General features: G+C 31.0%; 2 protein-coding genes across 4 annotated transcripts; one reads left to right on the top strand and one right to left on the bottom strand.

The window, feature by feature from the left end:
- Positions 1-9,944: 9,944 nt before the first annotated feature.
- LOC119687310 (ubiquitin-60S ribosomal protein L40) lies at positions 9,945-10,932 on the bottom strand. Of its 2 annotated transcripts, none has more exons than XM_038101586.1 (2): positions 10,833-10,932; positions 9,945-10,426 (listed from the first exon to the last, which is right to left on the bottom strand). In XM_038101586.1, exon 2 carries the CDS (start codon positions 10,411-10,413, stop codon positions 10,027-10,029), a length of 387 nt encoding a protein of 128 aa, XP_037957514.1. In that variant the 5' UTR covers positions 10,414-10,426; positions 10,833-10,932; the 3' UTR covers positions 9,945-10,026. The 2 variants fall into 2 exon arrangements, with proteins under 2 accessions (XP_037957514.1, XP_037957515.1); XM_038101587.1 differs by lacking the exon at positions 10,833-10,932 and adding an exon at positions 10,675-10,750.
- A 1,498-nt stretch (positions 10,933-12,430) lies between these two features.
- On the top strand, positions 12,431-19,588 carry LOC119687311 (cleft lip and palate transmembrane protein 1 homolog). Of its 2 annotated transcripts, XM_038101589.1 has the most exons (4): positions 12,431-12,640; positions 15,237-15,292; positions 15,425-16,396; positions 18,550-19,588. In XM_038101589.1, exons 2-4 carry the CDS (start codon positions 15,242-15,244, stop codon positions 19,516-19,518), a joined length of 1,992 nt encoding a protein of 663 aa, XP_037957517.1. In that variant the 5' UTR covers positions 12,431-12,640; positions 15,237-15,241; the 3' UTR covers positions 19,519-19,588. The 2 variants fall into 2 exon arrangements, with proteins under 2 accessions (XP_037957517.1, XP_037957516.1); XM_038101588.1 differs by lacking the exon at positions 12,431-12,640 and having other exon boundaries at positions 15,163-15,292.
- Positions 19,589-21,003: the final 1,415 nt, after the last annotated feature.

Raw genomic sequence — 21,003 nt, forward strand, 5'->3', positions numbered from 1 at the left:
CAGGGTATTTTTTGGTATATAGTACCAAAATAACACCTTTGTAGTACTCGGATGAAAGAGGAAGCCAAAGCAAACCATTTCATCCTACTGCATAGAATAAATCAAATTATATTCAGAAATGCCAATACTTTCTTGTCTGGAGAATCTCAAATACTTGTTGATTCTGTCAGATTGACTTCTTTAAATTGAATGTAGCAACAGTGACCGTAGAGGCAGCGATTAAGTTGCTTGCCTCACGAGGTAAACAGGGTTAAGTCCACAGTAAATGTGGGGCAGTAAGAAAATTTAAAAACTCTTATGCGCAATAAGACATTTCCAAACTATAAAAAACATCCTCTATATTAATTATATTATTAAATAATTTATTATTAAATTCTTGTTATTAAGGGGAAACCATTATGCTGCATGTAGGGTCTTGAATTTTAGAATGTGCTTTCGAATGTAGCTTCCACCATCTACAGATTGTTATCTGAACTTAATAGAAAAAACAAACAGAAATGTTAATGAAATGATGCGGGATGGAAAAATGAGAATCTTTAAAAAACAAAATAGAATCGACGAAGTTTCAGTTCGCGTTGTTTTTGTTATTGTATTATGTACACATAAATTCGATTTTTCAGCAATTGCGTTCGCAATCAATGAATGATTATGAAGTAGGGCCATTGCCTGGTTTTTATTCTCAAAGCTTTACCCAAAATATATAAAATTTAACTTTTTTTATTTATTTATTACTATAATATTCTTTTTTGCATATATTTTCAATATCAACCGTATTAACCGTAAAAGGTTAATATCCCTGCGATGACTTGTTGCCATTTGCATGTCCGTACGTCTTATGTACGAGTATCACCGCAGTATCGCCGCAGTATCGCCGCAGCTGTAGTCTACTTGAGCTCCCACCTCTAATAAAAATATATGCAAACAATTGAAGTGCAATTCCCTTTGATAATGTTTTTCTTTTGCACTTTGCAAATTTTATTTTTATTTTTTATTTTTAAAATTTAAAATAAAAATTTTTCGTAAAATATTTCACAATTTTATATTGCCAGCTAAGGTTCACGACTGATAAAAGACAACAACGTTCGACTCCGGCTCAATTTGCTTGATATAATTTTTTTAATTTTTTTAATATAACGTATTAACTACATTTTAACCGTATATTGATTTTATTCCATTTTTTTTTTGTTTTTTTTTTTAATTTGATTTATGTATATCTATGTACATATATATTCAGATTTCTTTTATCGCTTTAACACAAATTCTTATTAAATTTATTGCTATGATTCATTTACTATTCATTTATGCGCATAAATTGCAGCGGCGCTAGGTGTAAAAAAATATAAAAAAATAAAAAAAAATTAATAAAAAAAATATTTCTATAAATAAACTAATGAAGAATTCTAAATTCGTATTCGAAATTTATGCCTGTTTCGCATTTCTTATGATTTATCAACAGCGCCGCATCTGATCCGATTCTGTAAGTCAAACCAGACCAAGTTAGTCGATAAATCCATTTTGACTTCACTAACGAAACTTTGCGTTTTTTATTGCTATTGCTATTGCTATTCCTATTGCTATTGCCTTAGTAGTAGTTATCGTTACGTCTCTGGATGTTAATTATACCGGTGTGAGCGTACGCGTCTTGCTTTCTCTGCTTTAAGTTCGCACTTATAGCGCTGTTGCTGCTGCTGTTATTGTTGTTGTTGTTGCTATTGCTTTCTTTCTGATTCCGATTCTGGTTCTGATTCTGGTTCTTCTTACTTCGATCGTTTGTTTGGTTTTAAGAAGTTACATAAATGTCATTTGTTTTTCTGTGTTTTTATTCATTTATTAATTTAATCAATATGTCAATATTTATAGTTCAACGACTTCTTGGTCAATATTATTTGTCAAAGCGTGACAAATAATAAAGAAACACCTTAAGCCGTAACATTTTTCGATTTTTCGATTTTTCGAAAATGAAAGTTCATTAAATAACGGTACATTTTTGGAAGTAAAATGCGTTCGCAAAAATGAGACATCACATTCGAGACATTAGCATCGAATTCAAATTCGAATTCGAACTGGAATTTATGTTAGATTTTTATTTGTTTAGTGAATTTAATATGAAGAAAGGTAAATTGTAAAAAAATTACTTAAATAATAGATCATTTTATAGTTCTTGTAGGTATTAGAACACACAGAGCCATTTCATCTGTCTTTCTCTTTTCCTAATAGATCATATAACTTTCAGAATTCTGTCATATTGAACTGTTACCTTACCGATTCTGTGTTCATGCCTGGAACATCTTATATAATTAAAGATTAATAAAAAACACGATCGAAGGAGAATGTGCGACTTCCGAAAGATTGATAATACATACTGTATTGCTTATGTAATTGAACCCGCAACGCTCATATAATACGGCATGAACATATGTTTATTTCCAAAAGTCAGCAAGTTCGCAACATTTACTTTTATTCTCTTCGACGTCTCGCAGGCCTAGAAATTTGCAGACTTCATGTTGCAGTTAAATTCGAATCTTTAGATATATCAAAAGCTTTTTGGTTTTCATTTATACGAGATGGAATATCTTCATCATGCTGCCAAGATAGTTGAAGTAGTTCACCAAAGTTACTGTTATCTTTAAATAAGAACTATATAACAAATATCGGATTTAGATTACCATTTACGGAGCTTACCGATTTTATCATATTCTAATAAAACTATATTTCTTATATTTCATTCTCTGGATACTAAAATTCTTTTTTAGCACAGTCTGTCATAGTCTGATAACTGAGATCTTTTCAACACGTTACTTCCTACTACTGGAAAAAAAAATTCTTTGATGGAGTGGGGTAACGTATTACTACACAAAAATTGACAATAATGAACTACGAAGAAAACTTTAAGCCCTATGCCATCAGGAAACAAAGGAGGATGAAGCCAACGAAAACAATAGAGGTGAGATATAAGAAACTATAGCCGGTCTTGGGATTTAAGACCGAATAAGTCTTGATCAAAATCGAAAGAGTAAAAGTAGTTAATGAAAGGGTAATTGTTCTCCTCGCACTATGAATGTGTTATGATCATAATGATTTATTTAAATAACTCATCACGCTTTGTCACAGTTCGAGACCTTAAGGAATAAATTTATTAGATGTTAGTTAGTAGTTAGTATAGTCGTCGACTACTTCTTATAATAATTCCAAAAATTATAATTATTTGTTTTTAAACATTTTTCAGAAAAATGTGCCAACATAAAAAGTCAAGGTCAGCCTTGGATCAATTGTTTAAGATGCGCTGACTCTGAGCTTCAAATTTGGCAGGGCACGAATTCAAATATTGGTACTTGCAGTCTCAAAAAATTATTTACGCAATTATTTTTGGCAATACTTGAATCAACTGTATGGTCAGCCAAAAATTCAATTAATTAAAATAATTTTTCAAATATATACATGATTTTTGAAATCGTTTTTCAAATACATAAAAAGAAAAAACTTTCGTTTATTTTATAGTCTTCAGCCATTGAACTATTTATCACTCATACGCCCCGACATCCGAAAAGGAAGAAATGCATTTAACACAAATTCTTTAAAATGAAATTGCAGTGTGAGTTGTGTGAGTGTAGAGTGTAGAGTGTGGTGTGTGTGGTGTGTAGTGTGCATGACATGCATTATACGAAGTCCACACACAAAAACACACAAAAAGTCGACAACTGTAATCATCGCGCGCACATATGTTTGACGGTACAGCCAACAACAAATTTAATGGTTTCGCTGGTATTATTGGCTTTGTTGGCTGTTGATTTAATGATAACTTTTTCAATGTCAATAACACAAACCGTATGAATATTGTTTCTCTTGATGTTCTTATGCTATTGCCGTTACAGTTGCCATTTTGTTGTTGTTGTTGTTGTTGTTATTGCTAACGAACTACACTGTCCTGTAGTGTAGTGTAGTATATGTGTGTATATATTTATGTGTATATAAAAGAGAGAGAGAGAGAGAGAGAGTTCTAATGTATTTTCCAAAACAATTTGTCAAATTATTACACGCACTTCTTCACTTCTTTTGGCTTAACTCTTGATCCACACGCACTCTTTGTCCTCGTGAAGGGTTCTCTTCTCGACTATTGAATGCAGCGCAAAACTCTCTCTTCATTTCTCTACAGCGCTCACAGCTTTCATCTTCTTGCAGCGTGGAAAGCACTAACAATTCCGACAAAGTTTTGCGTATGTTTGTCTGCTTGCTTACTCTTCGACGCTTCACCGCTTCGCCGCTTAGCTGCTTCAACGCTTCGTACGCACTTTTTGCTTTTGATAAGATTTTGTTTTGTAGTAGAGTTGTTTTTTTTTGCCGTTTTTTCCTTTTTCCGTTTCATAAAATCATATAAAAACTAAAATTGTTTTTATGTGCGCTTTTTTTTTCAATTTTTTTCCTTTATTTTCGCACACACATTTTTTATCATTTTATTTATTTTTAATTATTTTATTACGTTTCAATCCAACTCGAATGTGCGTGTGTATATGTGTGTGTGTGTGCTGTGCTGTTTACCATGGAAATATCTGCGTGTAGAGCTCAGCAAATTCTTCTTCGTCGTGCGTAAAATGCGTTTAGCTGTATGTCTGTATGTGTGAGTGTGCGTATGTATATATTGCGTATATGATTGTAGTATAGCCGAAGTTACTGGAGCCCTATTTGTGGCTCTTATCAGAATTGAATTTATTTGCTTAACAAAAAATTAAATAAAATTCATATGAAAAAGAAATTTCGTTCGCGATTTCTACATGAAAGCGTGGAAATGTGGAAGATCGAAGAGCGGGGAAACAAATGAAACTATCATTTCAAGGTTATCATATATTTGCAAAGACACAGGGTGCATTGACTTCACGCATGAACTAAACAAACATTTGCACTGTTTGTTCTTTTAAACATAAAAGTTTTGTTTGTGGAACTTTTGGATTAAAGATAATTCAACTTAGAGCAATCAACTAACTACCAAAAGATAACTGAACTAAATCACAAAAGTCGTTCCCATCCCAACCAGTACGAAATGTTTTGTAAAACATCTTAATTTTTTTGGGCCGAAACTGGCCAATCTTGAACGAGCTTTTAAGTGAGAATGCTTTGTTGTTGTTGTGCTTTTTTTTAACACATAATAAAGCTTTTTTGACATGGGAGCGAGAAAGCTCATGTGCAGAAATAAGCTATACACAAATTGTTAGTTTACTTTATACATCTACAAAATATAATCCAGGTATATTCTGACTATATATCTTTTACGGAATTATAATTGAATCTGCCACAGGTGTTTTGAAAATTTCGGAAAATTATTAAAGGAATTTCGCGGTTCAGACAGAAATAATTTTTGAAGAATTTCCTTTAAGTTCTAATTCTTAACTCTAAGGTAACTCAAAACTGTTACTGTATTTTTTCCAAAGAACCTTTTTTGATATTTACCACATTTACATATAATATTGCAAATTCTACTAAACCGAGTGGTTCGAATTCTAGAATTAGATTCAAACCACTCAAAATAAATACCACTGTAGGTCATAATATGATTGTTCAGGAATGAAATTTTCACACTAAACTGCATGGGTCAAATGGAAAATGGATAATACAATTTTTTTAATAAATATCAATATTTTAAACATATTAAAATATTGCTATGCGTTGTCCTACTCAGTTTTACGATAGCATACCATTATTTTTTTTATGGATGAGATAAGAATAAGAAAATAGAACAGGACTTTTCTTTTTCTGAGACCGCTTTGCCATTTATTTGGAGAAGATTTCTTATTTATTGGACACCAATGCGGTATGTTTTTCTCTTCAGTTCAGTTTGCGTCCAAGTCTTTCTTTTTTTTCCGGAGCACGTTTTCGATGAATTGTGTGGTTTTCATTTTTGTGCGATTAATTTTTTAAATGTTCTCGTTTTTAAATTCTCGCCAAAAAATTGACCTATTGACCTTATCTTCCAGTTGTGTTCTTTCACTGTGCCATTTTCCACAAAAATTATTAACTAAAACAGGAAATAGGTTAAGTTTACTTATTGTGGTGATATTAGGAATCCAATTAGGTCTATTGGCTCATTGTGTTACCTCTGATGCAATATAAAATGCTCTTTAAGAAGAACTGACAAAAATCCTTTAAAAAGTCCCTAGTATGCCTAATATACTTGATTTGAGACTTTTAATCGTCTTCTTGAGAAGCACGCAAGAATCTTCGTAGGATATATTTAATCAGCTAGCATAGTTTCCTTACAACATATACAACATACACACTATAAGACTTAAATTTTTACTTGACGTATCAAACGAATTACTGAATTCTTTCTTATATAAAAGGGCTAAGTTGAACACAGATATCTCCATAGTGTTAAATCTTTCGTCTTAGTATTGAATTGGTAAATATGAATAGTTTCAAACTGTTTGAATGCGCTAGAAAAATGCCTAAGTCTAAAAAAAATACCGATTTCGTTTTTTAAATGATCTGTCTAGCAAGCTAATTCGCCTTGCGAATGCCTCTATATCCCTATGATCCAGAGAAGACAAATGTTAAACTGCCTTGATAGCACGTTTAAAATGCTTAGCTGTCAAAAATCGTCCTAAATTGAGAAATCGACAATATCACTGATCATATCAAAATCAGACAAATGAATATGGTTGTAAAAGTAATATCATTCAAAATACTTTAAAATTGTACTGAAATACGTTCGGTTCCTTTTTCCTACGCACTGCAGGTTTTCCGTGGATCCTTATAAAGTTCGTTATTTTTAACAACCTTTTCTACAAATCTATATGTCGATAGTTCTTGAGATACTAGATTATAAAGTTGAAAACGTTTAATACTGATTATACAAATAACACAACACATACCACACATGCCATATACTGTATTCAAGATATTACAAAAGTTTGAAGTATTCTCATCTTCATATCATATATTCATATATTTATTAGCCATAATTTTTTTCGTATTGATGAATTCATCAATTTCTGGTCTGTCAGTTTTATTTTCATTTATAATCAGCGGTACTCTAGTCTAAAGCATTCTATAAACACATCTAAGCCATAATAATTATTAAAACACTAATGAATAACATTCTTACCTTCTACTAGTTCATTATTACGGCGCACATTCAACCTATTTTATTGGTCCAAATATTCTTTCTAAGAACTAAGAACCAAAAACACTGTACAGTTACATCTACTTAAAATGTCCTTATACTAATGTGTTAACACTAACGTGTTCGAAATGATATTATCTAGACCGGCAGCCAGATATATATACTTTGGTAGGCCTTCAGACAATTTTAATAGGTTGCCTTATTAAACAGTAATAATGCATTAATAATAAACATACATATGAACTAATATTGTTCTTTAATAGTTTTTTGGGGACTTCAACACTTTAAGGACCGCTCTTCTCCTGCCTACGTCTTCTTAGAGCAAACTTCGATTGTTTCCGGTTATGTTTTTTATTGACTTCTATTAATATTTACTAAATATACATACGAGTAGAGCATCGTCTTCTCACAACTCCTTTTCTAAGTGACATCACCTTCATTTTTTTATAGCTGCTGACTTTTAACCATTCTAATTAAAGAGAGGTACTTACTTCATACCTACGTATACTTCACTGCCATCAATTCAAATAATCATAAAGGCAGGCACCACTTGAGCTGTATTAATTGTTAAGAATGGGAGAGATAATTCATCAGTGAGAAATTCTTCTTTATCCTAGTATGTAATTACCAATAGATGATCTCACTAAAGGTATCTATTTTTCAAAGACTTGTTTGCTGTAAAATATACTTATTATCCATACTATTATTTATGAATTATTTTAATTCATATGATCGCCCAAAAATAACAACATGGAATAGGTGATCGCCCAAAAATAACAACATGGAATAGGTGATCGCCAAACATATTTACTTCGCTAAATTTCCGGCAATTCATATTTCGGCCATAATTAAAAAATGTTAACTGTGTAGTCCGGATCACATATTGACATGACTGCTCGACAATCTAATGAAAGAAATCACATTTATGGGTTATGGGTTATGTGTATACTCGAGTATATATTTATTCGCCTATATAATTTCTTTATTATTTGCTTATACAAAATTATATACCATATAATGAATAAAAATTTATCATATATCATGTGAATGTGTCATTCAACATATGAATTAATTTAATTTAAGCATTGAGTTATTATACATTTGTTATTCAGTTTCGTTTGTTAAAATTAATATATAAACACATATTAATCTTTTTCTAGATTTCTAATATAAATCCAGTAATTCGAATACGTTCCGAACTCCGAATTATCAGTTTTAATGTACTGCGTTTAATGTGGCAAAAGCTTTTACTTGCAAGAATTTTTTAAGCTTCATTCGAAATCACTAACCATTCATTTCATATAGCACTAGACTTCTATATATAATTAGTTAGTGGTTAAGACATTAACAGTAAACAAAATTAGGTAGATGAACCCTTCTGTCAGATCTAAAGATCAACTTGGTCCAAACTGGACAAGAAACGTACCAGTTAGCTGCTTCAACTTAGGCGTAATCTTCTCAGCACTACGGTATCGTTGCTGACTGGTCACTGCAGCTATAAAAACAAGTTTTGAGACTGTGTCCACCCTATAATGACTTTTTTCGAGGTTGTGGCTCTACGAATGAGCAGGAAATTGTATTCCACCGCATGTCAGCGTCAGCGTCCTTAATTAGTTAGGCGTACAAATTTTTGGAATCCCTTTTCATATCGACCGTTGTGTTGTTCACAACATTGTCTGTGGTATCACAACAAGCTATTGTTTCAGCTAAAATGGACTTTGACTATAAGGTTACCATTCCAACTTAAATTTAGAGATTAATAACATTTCCAATCTTATAGGCATATCGGTATATGCCTTATCTTTTTAAACAGAGCGTAACAGAGGTGATGTACAAAGCTCGATATCCAGATGTTAAACAAGCCGAATACTATTACTGCTATAGTAATAGTGAAGAGTTATATATAATTAAACAAACTAATACTCGTGTTCACCTTCTCTCGGTAAGCTACAACAATAACAATTCGTTACACAGTAATGAATTGCAACAACAAAATGTTATATTTGCCCAAATTTTGCCAAATATCGGTAATCAGTGGTCTTTAGAAACAATTCATAAGTTTGTTAGTCCGTGAATAAATTGTATGAATTATAAGCTTCAAAACAGTCTTATTACTTTCATACTGTTAAGTTTTTGAAGGGATGACACGCCCATTTGTTAGCTGGGTGTGCCAAATACTGCACGAAACTTCGTTATTCAGAAATACAACTTTTATGTCACTTCTTAGATGAACAAACTTGCCAAATACTTAAGTAATTAAATATAGAAATTTGTTTTTGGAATTAATTATTGATTAAAAAGGTTCACTATATATATAATATAATAATAATTACCAAGTAGTAAACTACATAGCATTTGCTGTTATGATAAGCCAGCACCTGTTGTTTTTGTCCCTGTCGGGAAGATTGGGTGGCACTTGATTGTATAAAAAGCGGCGACACCAAGGCGTACACCTACCTGGCCGCTCCTCAGTGTGATAATCAATAATTAGTGATGCTTAGTGATATATCTGTCGAAGATATATCATACATATATAAACATCATATAAATACCACCACTAAATATCAATTATAAAACGTTCACGTTTTTTATGGTATAACTTTAATCCTTAAATATGGCAGATAACATAAATAAAATTAATGTCGAGTGTTTAAACGTAAAACTCCGAGCACTGCATGAATGTTGGACAACCATTTAAAAGCAATAAATGAGAAAACTTTATTCACTAAATATCAACTTCGAAAATACGAATTTGTGGAATATACCTGTTCGAAGTCCCATATAATCTTCAGTTGCTGTCAACTGTTCTTTTAACAGTAATTAAAAAAACTTTAATTTACATTTTATGTTTATTGTTGTTGGAATTTAAACAATATAGAAAATATGATACTTCTTCCAAGCATTTCATTAATCTACTTCAACTTCTTCTTTGGACGCAAGTTATTGGTGTGTCCACACTTCTTCTTGCGGCAGTTGGTTGCACGTGGATGCAAGCGTGCATAGCATTTACGGCAAATCATTTTGTCACAATTGTATTTTTGTGCTAAGATACGCAATGATGGTTCAATGATACCACCACGTAAACGCAACACCAAATGAAGTGTCGACTCCTTTTGAATGTTGTAGTCGGATAAGGTGCGTCCATCTTCAAGTTGCTTGCCAGCGAAAATCAAACGTTGTTGATCTGGTGGAATGCCCTCCTTATCTTGGATTTTAGCCTTCACATTTTCAATTGTGTCGGAAGGCTCAACTTCCAAAGTGATAGTCTTGCCGGTCAAAGTTTTAACGAATATCTGCATTTTGCGTTGGTTTCTGCAAAATCACATACAAAAACAAATAATAAATTAGTTTATGTTAAATATCACGTAAAAACTAAACATATATAATTCGTATAGGCTTCGTTAGCCTATTGTGATATATGAGTTTTGCTTAAAAGCGTTTACTGTTTTGTAAATTTGTTTAAATTTAGTGCACCGTCTGATCTGGAAATTTGCAGATCAGGCGGAGCACCCCGTGCGCCATGTTTGTTGCAAACTTCACATTTAAGGTTAGAAACTCACGACAAGGCAATACTTTTTTGCACACTTAAACAAATTTCCAAACTTTTGCAAAAGAAATATCATTTGCATATTCAAAATTAAATTTAACTTTCAATCACATTTTGTAAAAATACATTAAATAATTATTTTAAGCAAACCTAAATTTTTTAACAACTCACTTCGTAAAACGTGCTAACGTATACCAATCACAAAACGAAAAAGAAACGTTCGACTCTAATGTCAGATGAACTAAATTTCCCCAAATGGTGAGTTTCACTTTAGTATGTTGAACATCTATTGTCAAATTGTTGCGTTGCCAATACATTGCTACTGAGCGTAAAAATGATTGGACTGCGCGAATGTGTGTTGATGATAAATACTCTCATATGATGCGAAGAACATATATTTGAGTATAATACGTTTCAAAATTAATTCACTAATTTATATTTTTCTTATAGAACTGTTTAGAAATAAAAATTTAGAACTGCATAATTATGGAATAATTGCTTTAGGTAAGAAAATGCCATATCCGAAAATTACAGTATTATAACAGCGGTTGCAATTGTTAATCAAAACATATACAATACATATTGGTATTATATGTAAAATAGAAAATAAAAACAATACACTTATTGGTATTGAATTTACTAACTGCATTACGTAGAGAAAAACTTATACTACGTTTACATTGTGAGATTAAGAGTACGAGATTAAGTTAATCTGCATTTCTAATCTCAACCGTTTACATTATATATTGGAGATTAATTTTGAGGTTCCTCTTGTTGTGTTTTGGTTCCTGTAAGCATTCGTGCAAAGCATTTAATTACAATTTCAGTAATTTAGTTAATTATTGTTACAATTTTTTTAATTATTGTTATGGTTTTATAATAATAATTCAACAAATTTTAAATTTAATTATGTATAAAAATATTATGCAACAAATTTAATAGAAATTTCAAAACGAAAATTTTAAATTTTCAATGTTTGTTTTGAATAGATTTTGACATTTCTTTTTAAGATCGTGAAAAAATCTACGACATTAACACATTTTCAGAGTTGCACAGAGAAATAATCATAATTTTGAAAGAGATTTAAATTTAATCTCAACCAAAAGGAGATTAACATTTATATGGGAAATCTGAGATTAACAACGAGGTGGGTACTTTAAGTTCGATTTTTGCTTTAATCTACTTTTAATCACACAATGTAGACGCCGTATTAATTTCAATGCAATTTTATGCAATTGAGATTAAATAGCTGTTCATAGTTGAATGCAGAAAGGGTTTATGTTATATATTTGCACATATACCGGAGAATATAAAAAGGAAACATATATAATAAATATATAATAAAGCTAATTTTTTATTCATTTTTACTCTGAGTCTACATTTTTATAGTTTCACTTTTTCACTAACACGTATAAATTTTTTCTACACAGTATTCGAACTTAAAAATCTTGCAAAGCTAAGCCAGTGTAGACGCCCAGCTGCTTCGTGTATTTAATTTCATACTAAAACCAATTTATTTTGTACACATATTAATTCAAGTACAAACTGCATCCGGAATTGTACAACTAGATTTGTAAGCCTTTATCAGAATTCATATCGTAATATATACCTTTAGGTACAATAAATGGTATTTGTTTTGCAAAAAATTTCATATTCGATTAAGCATTGTATTATATAAAAATTTCTGTAAATTAAAATATATTATGTAAGCGTAATCTATATACTTAACCCATTGTGTAGTTACTGGTCGAATTTTATAAAGTGTATCCAGCCCTAAAAAAGGACAGACAGTATACAGTAGCCAATGACATATAGTGTGTACTTTTAAATTTCAATGATGTATTAGTAAACACATTCAAATGCCAGCAGTGTTCATTGCTCAGTATCTGTCGAACAGATAAGGTCGGCAAATCGGAGGTGTACGGATTGAAAATCAAGAGAATATTTTGCGCAACTACATTTACGAAATCAGCAATCAAGTAAGTGTTTTTGTTGTGAAATATTGCAGTGATTTGATTTGGAGCCAGTTGAGCGATGTGAGATTAGCCAGTTTTCCTATAACTTAAGTTGGGATAAATATGAGTTTTTTTTAACTCTTAAAAATTTTAACAATTACAAAACTTTTAATATGAATCAAGAATGAAGCACCAATCTTTACACGATAAAATTGAAATATTTTATTTTATTTTATTTATTTTATTTAATTAAATAAATATAAAAATATTATTGAGATGTATTTAACATCACAATTTTTTTTTTTATTTTCACACAATCGCTTTTATAATCAGATTGCCAAACTAATACCATTCAAGTACCATTTCTGACAATTTTTTAAATATTAAATAATATCAATAATTAATTTTATTTATAACTTTATTTAAAAACAAAGTCACAAAAATTTCAAATTGTGTTTGTATCCAAATTTTCATACATCAATTGTTGGTTTAATAGTCCTTAAGTCCTTTAATGACTAATAGTCCTCATTATTGGGGTCTTAAATGTCGTCCTAAACTCAATAGTCAATGTTATGTCCAATCAGTCACTAAACATGGTCCCACTAAAACTGGTCCTTAAAGTTCTAAATACAAAATAATTCTAATTGCATTTGAATGTGAACAATACACGTAAATTAAATGAAATTGTTATATAATTGATATATTAATATAAAAAGCAACCATTAAAAAGTTTATACAAAGCTTCCATATTGGAAATGAAAATTGAACAAAATTTTTTCATATCATACTTTTTTTTGCTTAATTTTTTTTTATTTATATAAGAAAAAACTTGTATAAATAAGTATTCCTTGTTATAAATTTATAACTAAGTTATAAATAAGTTGCTAGGTATGATAAAAGGATAAAAGTATATATTTGTTACCAAAAAATCACAAATCATAAATTCGAAAAAAAATCTCTTCTATTGAAATTTCATTTGACATTTAGCTTAAACAATCGATTTTTTATCGGAAATCATTTTTATCTTTCGGTTTTTTACTTATATGAAAACAAATATAAATTGCAAATATTATAGTCTCTTCTGATGACTCGTAAACATTGTTACTGCTATAATTTATGATTTCGAAAATTGCTTCATGTATTCAATAATTATAAATTCATAGATATTTGTAATAAAAAAATTAATTGTATCATATAAAATTCAGAATAAAAATAAAATGAAATTTTATATTTTGTTTTTATATAAAAAATTCTGTTTAGAAGAAATTTATTCAAACATTTGTGATTACGTTTTCAATGCAACCATGCATTTTTAATTCAAGTGGTGAATATATTTTTGCTACAAGTGGCGAATAAGATCGTCACATGTGATTTGTATTTATTAAATTTTATGTAATTTCATAGGGTTACTGTGGCACAAAAATATACATATGACTAGCATAAAAAAGTATTATATTTAGAAAAGGCAAATATATATGAAAAAGCATTTGGATAAATTTTTATTTGAATATGAATTACCTGTAAATTATAACAATATATATTTTATTTATATCTAATTTAGTTATATTATGATTAATTAAAATAATTTACGAACTAAATCAATATAAATAAATTATATATAGATGTACGAACATATAATAATTCAATCATAATTGCAAAGTAAATCGATATTAATTATGATTGTGTGCACATATAAAAATTCAGTCATAATATTTAAAGGTTTTCTTATTATTTTAAAATAATCATATTTTTTAACAAATAAATTTATATATGACATTCTTCCCAAGAAATCAACTAATTTATATACCATATATATATATATATTAATATCGAAGTTGTTCCATAATTTTAAAACCTGTATACTTTGTGATATACACAATATATAATACTATTCTATACACAATTTTTTCAGGAAACCATGGAAGAAACTACTATTGCAAGCGGATGTATCTTTTTTAATATTAATTAATTTTTATATGTAGGCCGTGTGCGAGTTCAAGTAAATTGAGGTAAAGTAAATTGAAAATTCCTAGTGATTTTTTACACTACACTTATGTAAATATATATTTAGTTGTTTATTGCACTTATTTATTATTTTTGGTTAAAAGTTTTCAAATTTATTTATTACTTATTGAATATCTTATAAAATTTCCACAATGGTAACACCTAATTTATCTTATTTTTATCTAATTTACCTTACTTGAAATTCTGGTAAATACCAACATTCGCTGCCATAACGACATTATTTACTTTTTCCCTCAATTTACTCGAACTCGCACACGGCCGTAGCAGTAAATATTTTCGTATATAACATTTAGTAACATTTTCTGTAAAAAATGTTTTAATGTGACATAACTTCTGTCATTAAAACGTAGTAAATTTTTGTTTGTGTGCAACCCTGGTTTCATTATTTTTTCCACATCATTTTATAATTAATTTAAGAAGAGAAATCACAGTTGCATTGAATTTTTGTTTAAAATTTAATGGTCTTAAAGATTATAGTTAGTTATTTTAATTGACAAAAAAAGATTTTAAAAGATTTTTTTATAAAAAAATGCACATATAAAAAAAAATCATAAAACATTTCATTCATTTTAATAAAGTTGAAAAAATAATTTAGATATCATGGCCGAAAAAGACGCACAACAACCAAATGCCGAATCGGTCGGGGGTGAGGTAAATATTTACAAAAATGCATATTACAAACTGATGCAAATAATAAAATTAATTTATATTTGTATGTAGATATATGTATATACATATATATTTTCTTGAAAGATTTATTAAATTGTGAATATATAAATTTAGGCGGCTCCAGCTGTGGCGGGGGATGAAGTTGCTGCCGGTCCCAATGAGCAGCAGCAGCAACAACAACAACAACAGCAACGTCAACCAACAAAAATGGAATCATTTTTTGCAATGACGAAGTCGTTTATAACACGCGCAATTATAATTTATTTTGTAAGCTCATTTTTCCGTCGTCCAGCACCACCAACCGATCCAAATAATACAAAAAGTTTGGAACCAAAGATAAGTGCTTGGAATTATTTTGAAAACGGTCAAATTTATGATTTGCATATTTGGCTGTCAACCATAGAAAATGAAATAAATTTCAAGCAAGGTTCGAATTTGATATGGCTACAAAAAGATCTAGTTTATGGTGATTGGAAATCTGGACCGAAGCGTGATGGCATTCATCACCACAGCACAAAAATTAAAGCTACGCCAAGTATCATGAATAATGGTTCTATTTTTATGCATGCATATGTGACACGCAGTGGTGAAAGTCCAAATCCTGATGACCCAAATTATGCTAAGAATGGTATGTTTGGTTATCAAGCGCGCATGTTAAATAAATTTAAACGGCTGCGTGTAAATCGTAATTACAATTTACTGTCGAGCGAAGAAGAAAAGCTCGCCGTAGAGTTGGAGGTGGAAAAGCAGAAAGACCAAATAATATCGTACTGGCATCCAAATATTACTGTTAATATTGTGGTGGATCAAACTACTTGGTCTGCAGGCAGTGTACCACCACCGCTTGATGAGTCTGTAAAGTTTGCTGAATTTGGTAAAGTTTATTTACCTATTGTCTTTGTTAACGATTATTGGAACCTACAGCGTGATTACTTCCCCATCAATGAAACAACACCAGAACTTGACTTGCATATTACTTTCCAACCTTTAACCTTTTTCAAATGGCAACTATACGCAGCACAACAAATGAAGAATAAATGGGCTGGCAACATGTTTGGTGATCTCATCAGTGGTGGTGGCATGGAGGTAATATATATACTATTTGTTTTATAAGTTGTAATTTGTTTATAGTGTTAATACAACTGTTGGTATATAACCCATCATACACTAAGTTTAAGACTGACTGCTAACAAATATTTTTTTTTTGTACAAAAATTAACCTATTCGTTAATATGGATATAATTTCTAACAATACATTTATTTCATTGCTTTCATCGTATGTATACATTTCTATACATTTCGTGTAGAAGACTTAATTTGACTCTTAAAAACAAGTCATTGTTTTGGATATAATTACTTAATCGGAATAAAATCCCTTTCCGTTTTTAGATCATGTTTTTGAAAATTTATAATTCTCCAAATCCGTTCCACCTGTGGTTAACGAGGTGGAAGTTCGTATTACAATTCATGCAATTTAGCCATCGCAAACAAGTATTTGTATTTTGATGCATGCTCTAAGGGAAGAGAACTTCTGTCTTCTGTGTGTAAAACCGTTTTCAGATGTACCAATAACTTTAACATTTACTGGTAATGATTTCTATATTATCAAAGTAATAGTATTGAAGTACAGAAACCGCCATAACCTCACTAATCGATATCTACGTTTTTGGATGAGCTTCGCAGATTTCTCTCTTTATACAATGAATTTTTTTTTTCACTCCGGTGTATAGCATTGGATTCAGTTTTCATTCATTGTTACATACCAACAACTCATTTAGGTTTCTGGTCACAGGGGTATCTCGGGTAATTGTATGGCAGATTACCTCGTCAAGACAGGTGCTCTTCTCCCTAACATTAACTTCTCAGATATATGCGTTCCACTTGCTACAGTTAAATTGGCAATTAAACAAAAATACCTAGGAATAGCCAAGCAATACTGGGCTGATGAACTTCATTGTCAGGTATCTAGGTTGACTTGGTTGGCTTGAAACCTTCTAAATATTTAATATAATTAACGGGTTAAAATTTTATGCTACAACCTTACAAATTATTTACAAAATGAGGATGCATAACTCTTTCAATTGAATAGATTCTTTGGAGATATAAATTCCCCACTATCGCGCACTAAATCCTCAATCATTTTCTTAACTTTCTGCATTAAAAGGGTATTCTTGGCTTCGGCCATTTAAAATTGTGAAGTTAGAATCATCGTAATCAACAAACACCCTGGGTGCCGTTATATATTATGCTGATATTCGTATATATTCTTAAATGATTGGTCGCAATATTCTTGGAGCTTGGTATGTGCTCAACAAAGCAATAGGGTAATATACTTCGGTGATGTAGCTCTGATATGAAACTTCTCAATTCTGCGAAATAAATTGGAATCATATCCTGTGCTGTCAGCATAACTCTTTATTTTGAATATATCGACAACAAGCGCAACGAGAGTAATATCGACAAAGATTAACTGCCCATTATGACAGATTTACTAACACCGCGTTATCAAATCTCAGAATGGTTACAGGCTCCTCGGGGAGATATGCAGATCTGAGGTTAATTGACCTAGTCTAATTAATTGCCTAGTCTAATGAAGTGATAAACAATAATCCAGTCAAGGCGCAAAGAGGGGTTTTGTAGAAACCTCGCAGTTAATAGAGAGTAAAAGTGCTCAGGTGCACTGACTCAACTCAACTAGCCTCAACATATATTATTATATATATATTTAAACTGTTTGCAGTGTATCTGATAACAGATACAAGTCTTACTCTAACATTTGTCAGAAAGACGGACTATTTCTCCGTACAGCAATAACTGCGTAGGTTCAACTTAAAATAAACTATAAATCCACGTGCTAAACAATTATTTCCCGCACATGTGCCCATCTATTAATAACGTCCATCTAATAAACTATCACCTCATTTGCATTTACTCAAATGAGTAAATGAGTAACTGGTCAGTGATATCAAACACCGGTGTGTTTTCAGTGTGTCTTCAGCCTCACAACTTTCAAACGTTGAACACATTTATTGATAATAATTTCTGAGGAAATTATTGAACAATGAGAAATGTTTATTTATTTTTCTGTTTATTTGGGACCCTCAACATTTTTTATTGATTTATTTTTTATTTAAATATTAGTAAAAAAATATAACTACAGTCACATTTCCTATTATATACACAAAATAATATTGTGTATGATATGTTTAAATAAACATATTAATATTTCGTACTTACAGGCTTCAGATGACGAACAGGACTCGTTGAAGGAAACTCTATTGGACACAAATATATATCTACTCGCTTTAACTATTGGCGTTTCGATTTTACATTCAGTATTTGAAATGTTGGCTTTTAAAAATGACATACAATTTTGGAATAATCGTCAGACTCTAGAGGGTCTGTCCGTGCGTTCTGTGTTCTTTGGCGTATTCCAATCGCTAATTGTGTTTTTGTACGTACTGGATAATGAAGCTAACTTCATGATTCGTGTTTCATGCTTCGTTGGTCTTGGCATTGAAATCTGGAAAATACACAAAGTTGTTGATATCAACTACAATAACGCTGAGAAAATACTCGGTATATTGCCTAAGATCAGCTTTAAGGATAAAGGCTCTTATTCAGAGAGCCAAACAAAAGAATATGATAATCTAGCGTTTAAGTATCTGGGCTGGGTATGCTTTCCACTGCTAGTTGGTTATTTCGTTTATTCATTAGTTTATAATGAACACAAGGGCTGGTACTCTTTCGTACTGAACATGCTGTACGGGTATTTATTAACATTTGGTTTCATCATGATGACACCACAGCTATTCATCAATTATAAACTAAAATCAGTGGCACATATGCCCTGGCGTATGATGACCTATAAATGCTTAAATACATTCATTGATGATATCTTTGCTTTTGTCATCAAAATGCCAACAATGTATCGTTTCGGTTGCTTCCGTGATGACATCATTTTCTTTGTATTCCTGTATCAACGCTGGCAATATCGTGTCGATCTTAAGCGTGTAAATGAATTTGGTTTCTCTGGTGAGATGGAACAGGAAGCTTCAAAGAAAAAGTTACTTAATGCCACCGCCAGCGCCAGCGCCGCTTCTGGTACTGCCACTGCTGCAATAACTGAAAATGACGCAAGTGCAGCTGCAGCTTCAGCTTCAGACACTGTTCAAGACAAACCCGCTGAACAAAAGAAGACCGATTAAATCAAATCATTTAATTCATTTAATTAAGTCTTCAATATTTATTGCAATTGTAATAGTTTACAATTATAAATTTTTTTTTGTAATTTGCATTTTTTCTACCTCTTCTTTTTCTTCACTTTTTAAATAGAACAATGTTTTTAATTTTAATTTTGTTAAAATTAAATATTAAAATAATTTAAATTAAGTTTTATTTTAGTTAAATTTTTTGTTGCCAAATTTCCTTAGTATAATTAATGTGCATAGTTTTAGCACAAGCTAAAATAAATAATTAATCAAATAAACGATGATAAATGTGTATGTAAATATGTAACTCTTGACAAAGCCTGGAATCTTAATCTTATCAATATAGAAACAAAAGACAAAAGAAAAGATTGTACATTATCTGCATTTGTTTTAATCAAAACTTGATATCGTTTATACAATAAAAATTATGATTTAAATATCATAAAATCCTTATGAAACGAATAGCTTTTATTTTTAAGTTCGTAGTTGGGGAAAAAGTTTTTTCAACATTAGAAATCAGTTGAGGTCTTGATCAAATATAATAAAATTAAAATAACGATAATCGCTACTCACTTTTCACTACTCACTACTCACTTAGTTATCTAGTATAATATTTGTCTTAGATTTATAGATAACTAGATTCTAGTGATAGCTTGACTCATGAAATGTGAACTCATTTCATTCTCGTTGTCATACCACTAATAACTATTGGTTAAATACACTGCCTGACTTGACTTGACTGGCTGAGTGCAAGAAATTTGAGTGCGGATATTCTTAATCTAATTAGATGCGTTCTGGCAGTGACAAAACATAAGTAACATTTTCCTTCACATTCGCATTCACATTCAGTATCATGTTAAAGGATGTACCTTGAGACATAAATCAGTGTCTCTCAAACTGGTCCCATGTTGTTGCTGTTATTATTATTATTGTTGTTGTTGTTGTTGTAACCCGCTGGGACCTGTAAGCAGATAACATGAAAGGATACACAAGACGATCACATGAGTAGGGAAGTGGGTAAAGCTAAAGGTTAGAGGAGATGAAGGGGGAGGAAGGAAGATGTGGAGGGTGGGATTGGGTGGTAGGCTTATATTGAACAATTCAATAGGACGAGTCCAAAGGTTAATTGGACGAAGGTTAGTGTGAGCAGAAGGACAGGCGAACAGATGGGCAACGTCATGGGGAGGAGAGCTGCAGTTAGGGCACATATTGGAGATGGACGTGTTTATGTCTGATAAGTCACTGTTTAGCATTCGGCTGTTTGTTGTCTTGTTGTCTGACAACCTGTGTCTTGAAGAAGATATTGCAATTGTGTGGTCCCTTGGAGTGCGACGGTAACAATAAAGTTTTGCAGTTTACGAACTAATATAATAGTGCACCAGCAAATAAAATTTTTTTTCTGGGAGATTAGCTTTACAAAGTTCGAAAAAGGATAAATATTAAACAGATATGCATACTATACGCTTCGTGTGTATGTTACGT

The sequence above is a fragment of the Teleopsis dalmanni genome, chromosome X, assembly GCF_002237135.1.
Source record: "Teleopsis dalmanni isolate 2A chromosome X, ASM223713v2, whole genome shotgun sequence".
NCBI classification, from domain to species: domain Eukaryota; kingdom Metazoa; phylum Arthropoda; class Insecta; order Diptera; family Diopsidae; genus Teleopsis; species Teleopsis dalmanni.